At 51.0% G+C, this 18,370-nt stretch overlaps 6 protein-coding genes across 6 annotated transcripts; 2 read left to right on the forward strand and 4 right to left on the reverse strand.

The window, feature by feature from the left end:
• Nucleotides 1-268: 268 nt before the first annotated feature.
• CCOS01_14756 (4-carboxymuconolactone decarboxylase) lies at nucleotides 269-745 on the forward strand (the record flags this gene model as incomplete). Its single annotated transcript, XM_060462899.1, has 2 exons — nucleotides 269-361; nucleotides 422-745. 2 exons carry the CDS (start codon nucleotides 269-271, stop codon nucleotides 743-745), a joined length of 417 nt encoding a protein of 138 aa, XP_060306730.1.
• Nucleotides 746-2,163: 1,418 nt separating this feature from the next.
• Nucleotides 2,164-5,529, forward strand: CCOS01_14757 (monooxygenase; the record flags this gene model as incomplete). Its single annotated transcript, XM_060462900.1, has 6 exons — nucleotides 2,164-2,708; nucleotides 2,785-2,942; nucleotides 2,994-3,223; nucleotides 3,278-3,683; nucleotides 3,743-4,039; nucleotides 4,586-5,529. 6 exons carry the CDS (start codon nucleotides 2,164-2,166, stop codon nucleotides 5,527-5,529), a joined length of 2,580 nt encoding a protein of 859 aa, XP_060306731.1.
• A 217-nt stretch (nucleotides 5,530-5,746) lies between these two features.
• On the reverse strand, nucleotides 5,747-6,970 carry CCOS01_14758 (uncharacterized protein; the record flags this gene model as incomplete). Its single annotated transcript, XM_060462901.1, has 1 exon — nucleotides 5,747-6,970. The coding sequence occupies one exon, from the start codon at nucleotides 6,968-6,970 to the stop codon at nucleotides 5,747-5,749; it is 1,224 nt and encodes a 407-aa protein (XP_060306732.1).
• A 1,549-nt stretch (nucleotides 6,971-8,519) lies between these two features.
• CCOS01_14759 (uncharacterized protein) lies at nucleotides 8,520-9,581 on the reverse strand (the record flags this gene model as incomplete). The annotated part of the gene is made up of 1 exon (XM_060462902.1): nucleotides 8,520-9,581. One exon carries the CDS (start codon nucleotides 9,579-9,581, stop codon nucleotides 8,520-8,522), a length of 1,062 nt encoding a protein of 353 aa, XP_060306733.1.
• A 1,486-nt stretch (nucleotides 9,582-11,067) lies between these two features.
• On the reverse strand, nucleotides 11,068-13,680 carry CCOS01_14760 (polysaccharide deacetylase; the record flags this gene model as incomplete). Its single annotated transcript, XM_060462903.1, has 3 exons — nucleotides 11,068-12,818; nucleotides 12,890-13,291; nucleotides 13,404-13,680. Coding segments are annotated over 3 exons (2,430 nt in total), but the record flags the coding sequence as incomplete, so codon positions are not given.
• Nucleotides 13,681-14,993: 1,313 nt separating this feature from the next.
• On the reverse strand, nucleotides 14,994-16,598 carry CCOS01_14761 (uncharacterized protein; the record flags this gene model as incomplete). Its single annotated transcript, XM_060462904.1, has 3 exons — nucleotides 14,994-15,002; nucleotides 15,079-15,857; nucleotides 16,058-16,598. 3 exons carry the CDS (start codon nucleotides 16,596-16,598, stop codon nucleotides 14,994-14,996), a joined length of 1,329 nt encoding a protein of 442 aa, XP_060306735.1.
• Between the last annotated feature and the right edge of the window lie 1,772 nt (nucleotides 16,599-18,370).

The following is an 18,370-nucleotide window of genomic DNA, read 5'->3' on the forward strand; positions in this document are numbered from 1 at the left end:
CAGTTCGGCTCTCGGCACTGCACCGTTCGCTCTTATGTTCGGTTTCCGGATTGAGATAGAAGAAGTTTTAATATAGATGTCACCACCTATTTAAGACCTAGTCGAGCTTTCCCTTTGTTGTACATAGGACGGCTAACAGAGAAGGATCCCAGCAGATCGGATTGAAGATTGAAGGTGGAATATTTGCTGCTTCCGTTACAACTACATACTTCAGACCACATACTAGCTTTCAAGAAAACCATCACGAATTCAAGACTGCAACAAGATCATGTCGGAACCTAGCGAAAGGCTGGTACAGGGTGCCCAAATGGCTCAAGCCTTCTTGGGGGCCAAACTTCTTAGCGCCATTCAAGAGCAAGCAGTAGGTAAACCATTACACTACAATACCGTGCAAGGGATAAAGCTGAGAGAAGAGTGATAGCGCGACGATCTTCCAAGCAAAGTCAGTGCCGAATACATTGCGGAAGTGTGTTTCTCTAGTTATGCTCGTCCCGGACTCGAGTTTAAGGAGAGGTCTCTGGTCAACATTGGCATGATGATAGCGCTCAACAGGACCCCAGAACTACGCATACATATCGCGGCAGCACTCAACCTTGGTATTTCTGAAGAGAAGATTGTAGAGACTTGCCGGCATGCGATGATTTACTGCGGCGTTCCGGCCGGCAGAGAAGCTTTGGCTGTTGCAAGCGATATTTTTGCCAAAGTCAGGGGTACCACAAAGGAAGAAAGAGCAAAGATGTCCTAATTGTACACGAAGATACAACAAACGTGAGCAGATTACGCAAGTTTCCATCCGATGGCAGGGACACTTGACAGAGACTCATCGAATCCAAGGCTCTGGAAAGGAATACTCATGCTGATTTCCGGTGTGCTGTTGCCCATGTAGTCAATCAACCAATGCAGCCATCATCGTTCCACCCCTCTCCAAAGGTGGGAAAAAAAATCTGGTCTTACATGGCTTCAAATTAGGCGCGAGCTCAAATGAAGAAAATGCCTCTCAGACCTGGGTTGCTCACCGAACAACAGGATGTGGCCTACCTTACCATATGATTAATAAACCCAATAAAGGTCTATTTTAGACAGAAAGATTGTAGAGATGCATCAAAGCACTCTACTTGGGATCAGGCGATGAAGCGGGGTCCTTTGAGAATTGATTCGTGTTGATCATGGTGCTGGCCTTAATGCGCACTTGGCGTTTGGGGAATAAGGGTGTGCCGTACCTGCTGCTATTCTCGGGATTAAGGTCGACTTGAAGATTGTGAAGTTTCCTTTTGAGGAACAAAAGGCTGACGTATCTCAGTTGGCCTTCATGCAGCCTAGGAGGCACGAGGAGAGGAAGTCATCTATCAAATTCCTGGAGCAAGGTGTTGCCAAACACATGACGCGATTGACTCCTGATAGGTCTTGGATCTCGGATTATTCATGGCCGAAATCCGTATATCTCGTGCGAGGACATCACGTAGAAATTCAGACTATGACCAGCATGGGTGTTTCCGTGGATCATACACCGCCCGACTTGATGAATAGGTGTTAGAGCGCAAGTATTTGCGCTGCCGTCGAGACGGGAGGAAACAGACAGTAGATGCGGGGATTACGCTCGGACGAGCATGCTTAGGGTCGGGTGTAGTGACAGCGGCTTCATCCGCAAGAGATTACATGGGCCTTCAGGTATGGCGGAGTGTAAGACTTTCGTGGTCTTTGTATTTTCTTTTTCCTAGACTCTGTATTTGCCGAATCTTGTAGAGCGTTGACCCTGATTTTGCGGGGCATCGAGTGCCGAATGCCATGTGCCGAGTACCGAGAGTGCCGGCGCTTCTCTCCTAGACGTGAAGATGAAGGCCCACTATTGCTCGGGAACTCATGTTGGGTAATAAGCGATGCGATCCATTGACATCTAAGCTGATTGGGGTTGATTATGCCTACGGTGAGCATTCGACGCCGAATCCGAGGCATCATCGTGCTGGCAATCACAGCAGTACGGCCTGTTGCTGTGATCATACCAGCACATCCAGGCGACATGCATACTCGTATAAAACAGTTTTGAGTCCACTCTCATTTGCTTGGAAGCCTAGTGCGTGACAGTTGCTTACAGGTTCCCCGATAGGCAAAGCGCTCTAATTGAACCAACGCCCTATCCCAGTGTCCATCTGACCGAGAATCAACATGGCTTCCTCGCGCATAACTCAGATCAGCAAGCATCTCGGACCTGGGAACTCACGAACACCAGATCCCAAGCCTGCTGAGCCTTACGTAGTCGTCGAACAACCCCTAGGAACAGGAAAAAGGGTCCGCATCATCACAATCGGCAGCGGCGCAAGCGGCCTCAACATGATCCGCACCTTTCGTCAGAAACTCACAAACTTCGAACACATTGTCTATGAGAAGAACCCCGAAGTTGGAGGTACTTGGTACGAAAACCGCTATCCGGGATGCAAATGCGATATACCCTCGCACAACTACCAATTCTCCTGGAAGCCGAATAAAGAGTGGAGCAGCTTTCTGTCTCCGGCGGAAGAGATTCAGGCGTACTTGTGCCGCTTGTGTGACGGCGAAGACCTACGGCGCCAGATCAAGACTAATCATCTCGTGACAGGAGCATTCTGGGATGAAGATGCTGGGCGATGGACGGTCAGGGTGAAGAACTTGGAGGACGGTGTGGAGTTTGAGGATTATTGCGAGTTTCTGCTGAACGCGAGTGGTATTCTCAAGTACGCAAACGCCTTTTGTCAACTCACTACGATTTTAATTCGAGTGCTGTTGCTGCTAACGCTGACCTTGGTACAGCAACTGGAAGTGGCCAGATATTCCCGGCTTGCACGACTTTTCCGGCTCCCTCCTTCATAGCGCCGACTGGGATGATAAGTTTGACTGGAAAGGGAAAAGAGTCGCCATCATAGGCAATGGCTCATCTGGTGTTCAGATCGTTCCAGCTGTACAAAGAGGTGAGTTCTGGAAAGTTTCAGTTGCATGCCATGAAAAGACTGACCCAACAGGGAAAGACGCAAAGGAAATGATTCATTTTATTCGGGGACCAACTTGGATTATGCCGCCTCGGGTTCAGACATTGCTACTGGGCAAAGCAAAGCAAACGATGGAGCAGATCGAGTTGGACGATGATGAGAACTTCACGCCAGCTCAGATTGACAAGTTCAAATCGGATCCTGCACTCTACAAGTCTTTCGTAAAGGCCATAGAGGAGCAAGTTAACAACAATTTCTTCCTCGTTGGTGACCCAATCTTCCCTTTTCTGAACTTTCCACTAACTATGAGGCTCTAGGTATTAAAAGACTCGGAGACTCACCGACAAGCAACAGAAGGTGTCACTCAATACATGCAATCAGCACTCAACGACGACCAGAGACTGATCGATATCCTGATCCCCAAGTTTCCTATTAGTTGTCGTCGGATGACACCAGGCGTGGGGTACCTAGAATCGTTGACGAAACCCAATGCGAGAGTCATCTCGGGAGGAATCGCTCGCGTAGTCACGGATGGCCTGGTTACAGAATCCGGAGAACATATTGCGGTTGATGCCATCGTGTGTGCCACCGGATTCGATGTCTCGTTTCGCCCGCGGTTTCCCATTATTGGACGGCGGTCTACAAATCTCCAGGATATCTGGGCCAAGGATATCCCGAAAGCCTACATGTCTTGCGCGGTTCCCGAGATGCCTAATTACTTTGGTAAGTTCATATATGGTAGTATAATCATATACCCCTCACTCTGCTAACAGATAATCCAGTCTTCCTCGGTCCAAATGCCCCAATCGGTCATGGCAGTGTCTTCACGATAACCGAGCTGCTCGCAAAATACATCGCCGGCATCATCAAGAAATGCCAAACTGAGGGCATCAAATCCATCAGCCCCAGCCTCGACGCAGTCAATGAGCTTCACGAACATACCCAAGCCTTCATGCCGCGAACAGCGTGGGCAGGGTCCTGCAGGTCCTGGTTCAAAGGTGGTGCTGTGGATGGACCCGTCACGGCGCTGCATCCCGGGAGCAGAATCCACTTTTTCCACATGTTGGAGAACTTTCGAGGTGAGGATTGGGATTATGTGTATGAGAGGAAAAGAAATCGGTTCGCGTATCTAGGGAATGGGATATCGACGAAGGAGCTTGATGGGTCTGATTCAACGTGGTATCTGAATGATCCTGATGGTGATGAGAGATAAGGTAATATGAGTGAGATCTTGACGATGCGTGCACATCAGTTGGGTTTCCTTCTTCTCTCTACCTTAGCTTCTACGTTTCAAGTGTTCCAACCACCATCAGTAAAGACGGTACAACTTGAATGGGGAGTCCCTTATACAGTTCAAATATTCTTCAATGCAAACCCCATTGTCTAGAAATTGCTCGTGGCAACCTTGTGTCGCTAGCTGATCCACTTTGGCTTAGAGCCGGGATTGAAAGGGGCGCCAACCGGCATTCGGTACATGTGGGATCTCGGCACACAAAGGCGTAGGCCGTTCAGCTTACGAATCGAAAGCTTCAAATCTCAAAGTCGAACATCAAGGGAAACCTCTCGAATAAAGTCCAGACGGTCCACGGCTCAATCGTTACCTCTGACAATCTGTGGTGCATCAGACCTATCAATCACCTCCAACACAACCTCCAACATGGGTACAGACGCACAAAAGAGGGTCAGCCTGACCTTCCTCTCAACCGGCTCAGTCCGCATCAAACTCCCCATGAAAAGCCAACCGGTAAAATCCTACCTCGACCAATTCGTCACCCTGCGCCGCTTCCGCTGCATCGCAAACCGCCAATGGACGGAACCCCTCCCCATCGGCGTCTTCCTCATCGCCCACCCAGGCGGACCAATCCTCTTCGACACGGGCGAGTCTCCCTGCTTCAATGACCCGGGCTACCTCCCCTACCTATCCCCGACAAAGATGTTCAGCAGCGTGGACATCAAGCCTGAAGACGGCATCGTGCAGCAATTGCAGCGTCTCGGTGTGGAGCCCAGCGATCTGCAGGCCATCGTGCTGAGTCACCTCCACGGCGACCACGCTGGCGGATTGAAGGCTCTGAAAACTGCTGCGCCGGACGTTCCTGTGTTCGTGAGCAAGGAGCACTGGGCCGCTTTTGGGAATAGCCCCATGACCGCGACGCTTGCGGGGTGCGTGCCACAGCACTGGCCGGAAGGATTCCAGCCTACTCTTGTGGATTTCTCGGCCGGGGCCGTGGGGCCGTGGGAGACGTCTGGCCGGATCACGGCTGATGGGAAGGTTGTGGCGGTGCATACACCCGGTCACGTCCCCGGCCACATTTCGCTAGTCGTGTATGGCGATAACGAGGACGGAACAACATCGACGTACTGCTTGCTTGGGGACGCGAGCTATGGTATCGATTTGCTGGATAAGGAAGAGCCGGATGGTATCAATGACGACCCCATGTCGGCGTTGGACAGCTTGCGAAAGATCAAGGCCTTTGCGAAACAGAGTGATGTGGTTGTTCTTCCTAGCCATGACCCAGATACACCTCGATTGCTGAAAGAGCGGGTGTTGTACAAGCCACAGGATATTTGAATTCGGAGAACGGGTGCGAAGCACATTTAATACTTAAGCAGATAATGTCTCAATACAGATTCACACTTCACAGAACCATGGGCGATTAAATGGCGGTGATCCCAACCATTGACCTTTTGCTACACAGGAAATGCTCTTCAAGTATTATGGTACAAGTCGTAGTCCATCGAGACGTCTTGATGGGGGTATCAATTGTATGGATCCGGAGACGAGTCCCTTATTTGGCGTCCTTCTTGGCCTTTTCGGCAATCTCTTCCGCCTTCTTCGACTTAGCCTCAAGGACTTTCTTTACCTCCTCAATAGTCTCCTTGAAGAGCTTCTCTCCCTCCTCCTTGTGCTTGTCTGCGACCTCGCGGAGCTGCTTCAGCTTGGGGATAATCTTGTCTCCGTCGGGGATCATCTTAAAGTATTGATCGAGACCAAAGCTCTCACCGATTTGAGAGCCTTTTGACTTGGCCTTGTCGACGGCATCGGTGACATAGCTCTCCAGGCCTCCAAGGTCTCCGGATTCGGTAGCCTTCTTCGCCTTCTCGAATAGCTCCTTGGCGTTGCCCTTCTTGAGCGCGTCGGCATTCTTTTCAATCAGCTCCTTGACCTTGGGGTTCTTGTCAAGGTAGGGCTTGGCCTCCTCGAGCGCCTTCTTCCAAGCCTCGTCGCCGAGCTTCTGAACCTGCTGAATCTTCTCCTCGATGAGCTTGCGCACCTTGTCGAAGTTGCTGGCAGTGAAGCCGCCAGCCAAGACGTCCTTGACTTGCTTCCATGTCTCGTCGACCTGCTTCTTGGCCTCGGGGCCGTACTTGTCTCCTAAGTCCTTGAGCTGGTCAATGTTTCCTCCAAGTTTCTCCTTCAGTTGAGGGTGGTTGTCGACGATGTCCCCAATGGCGTCACCTCCAAGGCTTGCGAGCTTCTGGGTGATGTCTGCGAGGACCTCGTATGCCTTGTGGACGGCCTCGAGGCTCAGGCCGGCCTTGGCGACCTCCTGAAACTGCTTGTAGGCATCATCAACAATCTTGTCGGCCTCTTCCTTGTGGTTCTTGCGGACAGTCTCGAAGTCATTGAAAGCAGAGTCGACGTAGGAGCGGCCACCAGGGATCCAGCCAACATAGGAGTAAGCGAACTGCTTGATGTAGTCGATAGCTTCATCGGTAGAGGGTGTGTTTTCTTGCAGCTTCTGGGCGGCGGCTGTGTACTTCTTCTCGGCCTCCTTGGCGGCCTTGTTAACCTTGGAGGCAGCGCGACCAGCGGGGGTGAAGGAGTAGAGGGCGTAGAAGATACCAGCACCAGCAAGGCCACCAGCGACACCGGCTCCGAAGTGAGAGCTGGTTCCGCCTGTTGAGGATGAGGCGGTCGTCGACTGGAAACGGAGCTGCTGGCGGGGTGCGCGGACAGCCCGGGTAGCTCTGGGGAGCGTCGAGCGAACGAGGGGTCTTGCGGACATCATCTTGGCGGTCTGGTGAAAGGATGGTATTATTATGGCAAGTTGTGTACAGTTGGAAGGATCAACGACTTCAAAGTTGGGAGAATTGAAGGAGGAAAGGTTGGAAGTTGGTATCGGGAAGTAGTAGGTCAATGGGAAAATTGGAAAAGAAGAGAGCAAATAGCAGATTTTGAAGGGACGAGAAAGAATTCTCAATTGCCTCCTCCCTCTCGCCTATGGCTAGCGTCGGACCGGCGACGGAGGACAAATGGGCAGGGGCGAAGCTCGTCACACGTGCTTCAAACGCAATTGGAGTCGAAATGACGACGGCAAGTGCAGCTGAAGACCAAGGCGAAGGAGCTCCTTCCGCCTGCCGGACTCACGCAAACCATACCCCTGTCGCCCCTGCCATCTGCAAAGAGCTGAAAAGTGACATGGCAAGTGCCAATGGCCTGGGAGAGTGGAGGATGAAGGAGGAACCAGACCGGGCTGGAATGAAAGCTCCGGCGTCAATGACCGGGTGATGACGTCGAAGGCGTTCGTCGCCAGGGGCAGCTTCTTCCCCAATCAGGACAGCTACCCCGCATGAGGGGGGCATGGATGTCCCCAAATGTGCGGGAGATCGGCGATCAATCGCTGCGGGGAAGTTCTCCTCCAGCGTGGGCCTTCCTCGTCATTGTGATGAACTGCTCAGGTTAATTCGGATGAAGGGTACAAATTCGCGTGAGAAAATTGTCAGGCTTTGCCGGCAACGAAGCTATTTACTCTTTGCTCTTTTTGTCCGCAGATGGTCAATTGTGCAGAAACCTTACCGAGGCCCAAAAACAGTCTCTCCGTTGTCTCCTCCAAGTAGTGGCCAAGTACCCCACGTGACCTTTTGATTGATCTTCCAGCCGCCAGGTTAACAGCACATCATCACTTGATGAGGCCCAAATAGCGCTCGAATGACAGTGAATACTCAAACATATTAGATTGGCTGTATATACCAGTGCAGAAAGGCGTCGATGAGAAGTGAGTACCTTACCTTAAGGGACCTTGGGTAAGTGAAGCAGTAATGAGGGTAAAAGGAGGAATTAGACAGAGGATTAAGCCCCCTACCTAGACAATGCCTTTGTCGCAAATTTCAGGTTGAACTTTTATCAGCCAGGTTTGGTTCTCTGCCTAGATACCTGGTAAATAAAACTTGAGGAACTGGGGATATGCGCGATAACGCCCGGACTTTTGCTTCGGGTCAGCAACACCGAAAATGGGTAATGAGTGCCGGCTCACGGCGGTCACGAGCCGCACGCGAAGCAACGACACAGAGAATGATTCGCTTCTTGGTTCCATGTGAAAGAACTTATGTAAGCCTAGGTTTGACGAAATTGAAGTAAACTACTTGTAATCTAACCTACTATACCATGGCAGAGAAATCCCGCAGTTCAGGTTGACTTACATACCAAGCATCTGGCACACTGACATAAGATTTCCCCCTCCTTTCTACAACTCTGCCACTCCATCGAGCGAATATCTCATTAGAACCTATGACTCATAGACGCGAGCGACTTCAACCTGTACTTCCGAACTTTGTATTCTATTGCGCCCTCAAGCTCGTTGCGTTGGCAGCCAGGTTCTTCTGGAAGAACTGGGTGAGCCTATCGAAGGGGATAAGCTCCACACGATCGTAGAGATCAACATGTCCCGCACCAGGAACCCAAACGAGTTCCTTCGGCTCAGCAGCACGTGCGTAGGCATCCTCACTGAACTCGCGGGAGTGAGCCTGGTCGCCCGAGACAAACAACAACGGGCGCGGCGAAATCGTCTCGATGTCGTTGAATGGGTAAAAGTTCATAAACTTGGTGTTGCTGGAAAGAGTAGGGTGGGTAGTGAGGTTCGCTGTCGTGTTCTCTGGAGTAAATTCGCCGCGCTGGGTACGATAAAAGTCGTAGAACTCACGATCAACCGCCGTCGACGCGTTGGTCAGCACGTGGGGGGTTCCGCCAGTGTACTCAGTTTCGCCTCCAGCCGCCTCAACCCAGCGCTGCGCCGCAGCTGCAGCAATGATCTCTTTGCGCTGCTCGAGGCTCACTGCGTGGCGTAAACCGTTGCGGGCGGCAGATCCCATGTCGTACATGCTAGAAGTCGCGATGGCCTTGAGGCGGGGGTCAATCTTGGCAGCGCTGATGACGAAGCTGCCGCTACCGCAGATGCCCAGACCACCGATACGTTCACGGTCAACGAAGTCTTGGAGGCCGAGGTAATCGACTGCTGCGCTGAAGGCCTCTGAGTAGAGGTCTGGAGAGACGGCGTTGCGTGGCTCGCCTTCGCTGCCGCCCCAGAAAGAGACATCAATGGAGATGGCGACGAAACCTTGCTCGGCGAGCTTTGTGGCGTAGAGGTTGGCGCTCTGCTCTTTGGTTGCGCCCATGGGGTGGCCGACGACGATGGCTGGGGCAGAGAGTGGACGGCTGGCGTTGTTGCGGATGAAGAGGTTGCCAGCGACGGTGAACTGGTTCTGAGTTGGGAAGGTGATAGGCTGCACCGTCACGATGTCGCTGCGGTAGAAGTTGTCGGCTCCATAAGACAGGTTCTGAGCGGATGCTACCTTCGTGCCCGCGAGAGCCAGCGCAACAGTGCTACTTCCAGAGATCTTCATGGTGTTTATCTAAGGTGGGTTGACGCGTAAGGCAGTGACAGAACCTGATGATGAGGATGGTATGATCTGGATGAAACTAAGCTTCGTCCACGGCGCTCCCTCTCTGATTTATACCCAGCGTTCTAGAAACGGTTCTATTGCGATTCATCATCATGGATCGACGTTGATGTCATATTCGAATGAGGCAGTTCACCATCCGAAAGGGCCGATATCATCAAAGTGCCACGCGTCAGCCCCAGACCACAAGTCTTAAGGTCTCAGTCACTTAAGCATGATTGGTAATGCCGTGTGCGTCCGAGTAGAAAGTAATTACGATATACCTAGAGGCCCCATTTTTGGCTGACATCGCCAGATGCTACCAAGGCTACCCCTGGTCGCCAACTTACGACTGGGTCAGTCACCAACAGCGAGCATACGCTAAGCCGGTACCGCCATATCGATAAAATTTCTCCTACAATCTTCTTTGGATTTGGTCACTGGACTGGTCTTCCTTGATGTTAACTGAAGACTAACCGCTGAAGAAGGCACATCAGAGTCTCATCATTCAGACAATAGACTTCATACACCGAAAACATGCCCTTTGCCAGATGAACGAGGGACGAAGACTTTCGAGTAGCCTAAGGGGTACGACTATTCTTTGAGCGCAATAGAACACTGGCAGGGGCGGGCTAAGTTCGGAATGCCGTCAGTGTCATCAAGCTGCATCAAAATTTAAACTCAAGATCCTTGCCGAACGGCAGGGTATCACAGCCAAGCTTAAATGTCATCCGGCTGCATTAGCGTCGTTTGATTGTGGGGATGTGCTCAAAAGAGCACTGCCACCTTGCACGGTTACGTCTTTTTCGACAAAGGGCGAGGTTATCAACTATCTGTTGCAACCATAATCTATAACCTTCCTTATGTACCAATTGAATGTTATACCAAGTTTGCAAGGATACAATCACGTAACCTCGATTTTGCTTGTCCAGGTCATATCATCGGCGTGTCTATCTTGGAACGTGGATCCTCACTCATTTCCCTCGCTCTTGTGCGGACCTCAAGTTTCCCAGCCCCACCGTAGAACTTGTAGCAAACTCGGCCAACGATCCAGCCACAGGATAATTTTTTCAACATCCAATTCCTGGCACATGGGAGAAATCTATTCTTAGTTGCATACTAGCGACGAAGGACAAGCCGACAGGTTCATAGGTCGCTTGAATAGTGGCGGTCATGGCTCGTTGAGTCGATCAGCTCCATCGGCATCACCGCCACATGACAAAGGCCTCGACTGTATCCTTCCGCATACTAGCGAGGGCGAATTTCCACGAGATAGACAGCTCGTCCAACGGATGGAATAAAGGCACTCATATAACTGCCAGTCTTGATCACCTATCAATCATATGCTACGTGTATGGATAGGAAGTTTACAAATAAGAAGGCTGTTGTCAGAATATACAATATTCCCTTAACCCCCTTGGTCTCCGCCCCCTCGCCAGCATCTCCGCGATCACAGTGGAGGTGCGTTTGGGTCCTCCATACACTGATCAATTCTCATAATCTGCTTACCAGTAGCCTTGGCTTGCCTGATGAACTCCGGGAAGTACTCGACCGTTGTGTTGTACGAGAAGTGCATGACCACCAAGTTCCCTCCCTTGGCAACATCGGCGTTGAATGAATCAACCTGCTTCTCTGGCGTGCTCGTCTCGGCCCACAACCAGTCCTGCACATCGACGCTCCAGTTGATAAGGTAGGCATTGTCTGATCCGGAGGCAGCCGCCCAGCGTTGACGCATGCGCGCGCCTTCGACGCCGTACGGCGGGCGGAAGTAATTTGATCTCTCCCCAAAGAGGTTCGTCATCACCCTGTAATCTTCGTTGTACTCCCAGTCGATGCTCTCAGTGTCGGGCAGCCCTTCCATTCTCGGATGAGTGTAGGAGTGCAGTGCGATCTGGTGGCCCTCGCTCTTGAGCTGTTGGTAGAGGCTGGCCATCCCAGTCGAGGGGTTTTCGAGCACAGCGCCGACGGCAAAAAAGGTCACTTTTATCCCTGCGTCGCGGATGATTTGAGCTAGTCTGGCGGCATATTTTGGGTTTCCGTCGTCGATGCCGAACGCGAAAGAGTTAGGCCGCGTGCAGGCAAAGACAAGGGTTCCTGAGGGCAGCTTTTGGGGGATGCTCACCCCTGAAGGGATGGAGGGAACGATCTCAACCTTCGTTAGAACCATTGGCTCAGTGCTGTAAATGCCCCTAATAGCAATACTAGCAACACGCTGAAGGTTGATGTTGAAGTGCGAGATGGGGATGTAGATGTCGCTGCTCGTGGTCGCGTACCGACTTGCTTCCAGGCTGTCTCTCGTTTCAGGGTATGGTGCCACACCATCATTGCACTGCGAGTTGTGCTGTTGCAATGAGATGGAGAATTTGGTATGACCGGAGTAGGTGATATGTAAGTACGATCCACTTTGACTGCGCAAATCCCGACATCCCCCGCTCATTAGGCTGGTGAAGGCGTAGTCTGGAGCGGAGGCAACGATTGTGACGCGGTTTGAACCCCAAGTAAGATCCAACTCATCGCCACCGTGCCAGAACCCAAGCGAGTTCGTGTTTGCGTTGGCAAAGGTGTCAATCACAAGCCCAGAGACCGTAGCAGCTGGTGCCGGGACAGTTTGAGTTGGCCCTGTTGGGGTGGTGGCCGTGGGCACTACCCAACCAGTCGGGGTGCTTCCGCAGTAAAGTGCCAGCGGGCCTAGTGTGATGGGGCGTGTCGGCGCTTCGAGAACTATGGATCGCAGTTTGCTGAGGTTGACTCCGCTGAATTTTGACCAGGGGAAGCTGTAGAGCTTCTCGGTTCCGTCAAAGGTCCAGCCCAGTTGCGCAGTTGTCTGAGATGAATACGCTGTCACCTCACCCTCACACGTCGTCTTCGAAGTCAACTCGATCTTGAATGTTGTCCCAGCCGGAGCATTGATCCGAAGTGAGATCCCACCATACTTCGAAGCATCCAAGCATCCGACCTGAGTAAAGAAATACGAAGAAGTGTCCTTCGGAGTCAATGTTATATGATGGTTGCTAACGAGCTTAGACTGCATTGTTCCGTCATCTCCTGTCGGCAGCAGAAGTGAGTTGTACTGCAAGAAATCAAGGCGTGATTGTGACGCCCAGTCATCTACCAGAAGCGCCGAGCATGACGGGTTGTTCGACTGGGTTGGAGATAGGACCGAGCTTGTAGGGGCCTGCGTAACCGTAGTAATCGTAGTGACTGTGAGATTTATGTCAGCAATAGGCGGGATGATGTCCGGACTGATCCCAACCCGACTAGTTATCACTTACAAGTCGAAGTTGCTGATGAGCCCTGAGCACAGACAAACGATATCTTGTCAAGCTGCCATTCCTGGGTAGACGAAAACGACCCAACGACAAACGACAAGGCGGCATTGAGATTTCCGGCAGCAAAGCTACTCAATGGAATGCGCAGCGTCTGCCAGCCGCCGGTCAGACCTGTGACTCGGAAAGACGTTTTTGAACTAGTCGTCGCTGAGCAGCTTGAGGCGGAGTTCAACTCGGTTGTGAAGGTTGCGCCTGACACTGGTGCTTTGATGTCAAGCTGGACATGTGTGTACAAGTCGGTCTGTAATGCTTGGCAGGGGAACGTCTCGTAATAGTACGCACCGCTCTTCGGAGTGAAGCTTAGAATACCACCAGTCGCGGAAATGCTGGTCATGCTTGCATCATCTATCGAACATCATGTTGGTCATTTGAGACTCTTGGACAGCTGTTTTGTGGAGATCCATTGGCAATTCAAACCGAAGTATCGGACGCTCCCGATGAATTTGTGGTATCTTACCTGAAGTCCATGAGCCGAGATTATTTCTGTTCGTTGTGAATGAGCTGGAGAAGTCGTCCACGAGGAGATCAGATGTACAGGCAGCGGCAACGACAGCTACTACACCGTAGGCCCCAGCCAAGATACTGTGAGCCTTTAATTGCACCATCTTGTGCGAATCTCTCAGCGTCTGGCTCGAGTTCTTGGTAACGAATGCAAAAATGGGTGTCCTTGGCAACCCCCTGTCCACCAGATGAGTTGACGACCAGAAGTTGCGACGACCGGCGGAGCACCTCCATTCTATATGCCATTCATAATACAGTCAACATGTCGAATTTTCGTGTTGAGTTGCGCCAGGCTCTTGGCCGCAGAAGCCCAGGTTGCGTGTGGTTCGATCCAACTACACTCAGCTGAAATTTCATGCGACTCGGGCACAGAGGATGCCACTGTGCAGTAGCATAGATGCGGGCCGTGGCGTCACTCATGCGTTTTCCTCAGGTCCGCTAGAAAACGTTGACCTCTCACAACGGAACTTGGCGGTCGCCAAATGTTCAATGTTCCCCCCGCTCGCGGGCCGGGCCAGGGGGGGCTGAATATGGAGAGGTATACGTCGAGTCGATGGCGTTTTCCAGACCCCGCGGCACCACATTATACCCCGGGCTCCCACCCATCGGTGTCGTGCATTCTCTTTTTGGAAGCCCGGGCCGGCGGTTCAAGGTTGTATCAACTGCCTCTTAAAGCTCCATCCGCGCTCACAATCTTGTGCGTTAATGGTCAGTTTCATCAAACTGTTGTTAATGTGGAGTCGGTGAGCCTCCAAGCTTATGTGAGCATGCCAGGGCGCTAGCAAGCAATAGTCTCGCAATACGATGCTTGGCGCAGCCAGAACTGGTGGGATTTCCACCCGGTGGACGAAGCCATCGGGGATGAAAGGACGAGACATAACAACGCGTGATGTGATATTTTTTCGTAGTTGTGCGACAAGTAGAATTTTCATGCTTCATCGAGTATAGAATTGGAAAAGAAATTGAAACGGCGCGTTTTCGTCAAACGAAGGTAAACAGGCTTTCAAGGCGCAAATTCATCCCGGACACATATTACGTTTTGCAGTTACCTCTTTAGGAAGGTGGCGATGCCAACCAACAGCATTTGATCTTAGTTCACTACGGGGGTTAACAGGAACCTGAAGTGTTCAACGGCATTTATTCATAAGGTCCCTTAGGTACATGTATTGGCATGAAGATAAATCAGGTATCTCATGTAACTTGAAGCATTTTGAAAAGAATCAGGATAATATACAACAGACTACCTTGGCCAAGACTGTTGGATACGTGGACATTCGATGTTATTACCACTAGAGCTTCGGAAGGCCAAAGAATACTGTTGCGACAGCGACACAATAACACAACTTCTAGGAACGCCTATTACGACCAGAGAATACTAGTACGCCACCACTTTCATCATCGCTACCGCCGTTTCCCCCCTGAGCATCGACACTACAAGTGGCTTCAACGTTGCTAGATACACGTAAGCTTGTCGCGACAGACGGGTAGACACGGGGGTGCACGTGAGACGAGATGGACAAGCCTCCGATGCGGGACGACAGGTCATCTAAGGTGACTGAGATGCCAGTAAGCGACTGACATGTCGGCATCGACGAGTACGTGTTAGAGTCGAATCTCTTCCTCACACATACTTTCTCCCTGAGTGCAGTGAGAGCGTCTTCGCGAACCTTAACCAAAACCGCATCAATCATTTTGTCTTTGTACCGTGAGGTTTCTCCCTCTACCAAAGCATCGGGAACAGCCCAGTTTCGGTATACGTTGCGGTGAGGTGAGCGAACTCTGACGCCGCTGCTGTGAGCAGCGAAATAGTACTCGCAAAGTCGACAGGTGGGCTTGCTGCAACCGATATATTTGTTGCCCTCGTAGAAAGGGATGGAGTGCATGTCCTCTGCAAACTGTTTGCCAAGCCAATCTAGAAGAAGGACCTCACTGTGCACAATCGGTCGGAAACCTCTGGGGTTGGATTTGCAGCACTGAGTCGCGATCAGCTCATCGAGCTTGCACACTTGGAGCTCGTCCGCGTATTGACTGTAAGTCTCAATCATCTCCGCATCTCCCGTCATTCGCGGTATTAAATCGTGCGCGGAGCGGACTGTTTGTCGCTGTAAAGGGTCGAGGCCGGCCTGGAATGCGTTCATCGGGTTGGGCAGTGGCCTGCTTGAGGGGATAAACTTGATCTTGATGCTGTCAATGTCGAAAAGCTCTGGGTGACGCCTTCGCGCCACGAAGATAGTCTGAGTCGCTCTCAGGTAAGAGACAAGGCGACCGATGAAATGTTGTAGTTCAGCCCAATGTGGTGATTCGTCAAACCTTCCCAGTTTCCCTCTGTCGACGATGGAATGATAGATCAGTGATTGTCGTAGATCTGCAGCTGCCCGGACAAGTGCCTCGTCGTCTTGCGAGGTTTTCTCTGCAAATGGTCGATTAGTTGGGCAGGATTCACCAAGACTCCGATTACGGAGAGTTTTTATCATTACCTGGAGGAGAGGTGTTTCTAGATGAGGTCATTGATCTGTCGGCCACGCTTTGAAGCCTCAGCAATGCTTGTTTGACCGTAATATCTCCAAGGGGTATTAGAACAGCAAGTCATCTTTGAAGTTAAAGACTCACCATGGACAGATCCACGCCTATCGCAATCTTTAATGCACTGTGTGAGCCCTTGGACCAGACCAATGCGGTAGCAGTGGACTCGCTCATGATTGAAGGCCAAAATCTTTTCTAGTACGTAGGTGGCCGATTTCGAAGTGGCCTCTTCCATAAGAACTGATGAACTTGCACTTGTGTTACTCAAGTATTCGAAGAGATCCAGAAGAAATGTCTCTGCTTCCTTGATCTCTTTGGGAGATCTCTGGTTGGATGCAAAGGCATAGACCAAACAGTCAGGTAACCGGATGATGGCCACAGATGTGACAGTTTCGCCTCCACGTCGATTGTCGCAAATCTGCGCCAGCTTATTCATGAGGCATTCCTGGGTCATTCTATAATCATCTCCTGGTTCAGAAACATCGCTCGAAGCTTTGTTCGGCTGTTGTCCATTGCGCGAACAAGCCTGCATCAGACTTGAAAGCAGTATCAAGGCTTCGTAGAATCTGTTCAGCCTTTTGCAAAGCTCTAGACTGATGGGGTGATCCAGGCCGTCGGCCGTCACCATTTCTGTCAATTTGGTATCAGGTTAGTCGAAGCTTTCGCAAGAATTGGGATGACGATATCTCACTTCGCCCCGATCCCCTAGCAGGACTTCGCATCGTGGATTTCCCTTTGGCCATTGGAATTAAACTGAGAAAAGGAACCTGATCAATCCGAATAGTACGTTGCCAAGAGTGTAGGTACTTGGCAATACGTCAAGTGAGGAGCTGGCTATATGCGCTGTCCGCACTACTTGAACATGAACAACGCCTAAAATTCTTTCAAATTCGAGGGGATCTTGATTGTTTAAGCAAAGTGCGCAAGAGATCACACATGGCGCCCAAAGCATCATTCAGGACGCTCACAGCGGCCCGAGGGGGACAAACATCGCCGAATAAGCGCAAAACTTGACAAAGTAATAGTCGGAAAGAAAGTCCCGCGCGCATTTGCGCTAGTCGCCAACTCGCAACCTAGGTTGTTGGCCGTACCAACATATCCCACAGATTTGCTGACAGCCAGCTGTTCATTTTGCAGCCACACTCATTGATCAAGAGTCACTAGGGTGCAGCTGATTGCATAAAAAGTGGGAGGCCGCGGAGGCCAACAATCGAGCTTCTGAGCAATGATTGGCCCTAAGGTTCACATACCACATGTCGGGTCTTGCTGTTGAACCATGGTGTCATTCGAGCCAGGAGGAGCGACTGCTAATGCCCAAGGCTGGTAACATCCTTTGAGGCATATTGCAAGGCGTCCTGATGTCACCCCGAATATCTTCTGTGGGTTACTTATCTAGTTAGGCAGCAAACCGGTCGCCTGAATGTTCCAACAACTTTGAGGCCTCAGTAGAGCCCTCCACTTCATGCTAATTGGTCAACGTGATCGTGAGGACGGTTGGCCTCCCGCATCCTGACCTGCAACCGGCTGCAAGTACGTTAGTCCCATCTCATCGAGCCATCCGCATACGACAGGTTCACCGAATTCTTTCTCCACTAAGACGACGTGCTTTGGACGTATAGGCAACACTCTAGCCAATCTTGGCAGCATGCGCAAGTTGTGCCGCTTGGGTCGAACGTCGGGCGATGAATGATTCGCTGCTGGAGGGAACAGGTAACGAGCATGTCTAGAGAAGTTGGAAGAAAAAGAAAGAAGTGTAAAAGCCGAGTTCCTCTAATCAAGCTGTTCAACATTACATAGATATTCGATCTCTGAAAGATGCAAATACTTTAAAAGGGGCCTCTATTTCTGATCAAATCCACCACAGATGGCACTATCCACGCTTTCATGTTGAATACGATGAGTTGAGCGCAGTCGTCTTTTCCTGGCATAGTAGTTCATGCACGCTATCCATCGCTGTATTATCTCAACTTGTCTGAGAAGACTTGTAAGTATCGGAAGATAAATTTGTGATAGGAAATCTGTGAGTACTGACTGACACATTTTCACAACGTTTATCTGAATTGGGTGTCAAACTCTTTGGTTCTGGTTGCGGATACATGTATTCATCGCTGTGGAACCGCGAAAACACTGCGGGAGGCCTTTGCTAATAACACCTCGTCAGCTTGAGTTCGATATTATCCGCCGGGCAAAGATTAATCGTTTTGGTACCTTATTTTGGACTTTCTTTGGGGCACCCAGAGGTATGTAATCTTCGAGAAGTCAAGACACTGCTGCCGCGGTTGTTTAACCAAGTTTGCTCTAGGTCACGTACAGAGATACGAAAGAGAGAGCCTACAGAATCATCTGAGTACTGAATACTGCCCCGAAGACCCAAAATCAAGTTCAAATACTGTCATGCCT

Source organism: Colletotrichum costaricense (genome assembly GCF_030867565.1).
Source record: "Colletotrichum costaricense strain IMI 309622 chromosome Unknown Scaffold_21.1, whole genome shotgun sequence".
Lineage (NCBI taxonomy): Eukaryota > Fungi > Ascomycota > Sordariomycetes > Glomerellales > Glomerellaceae > Colletotrichum > Colletotrichum costaricense.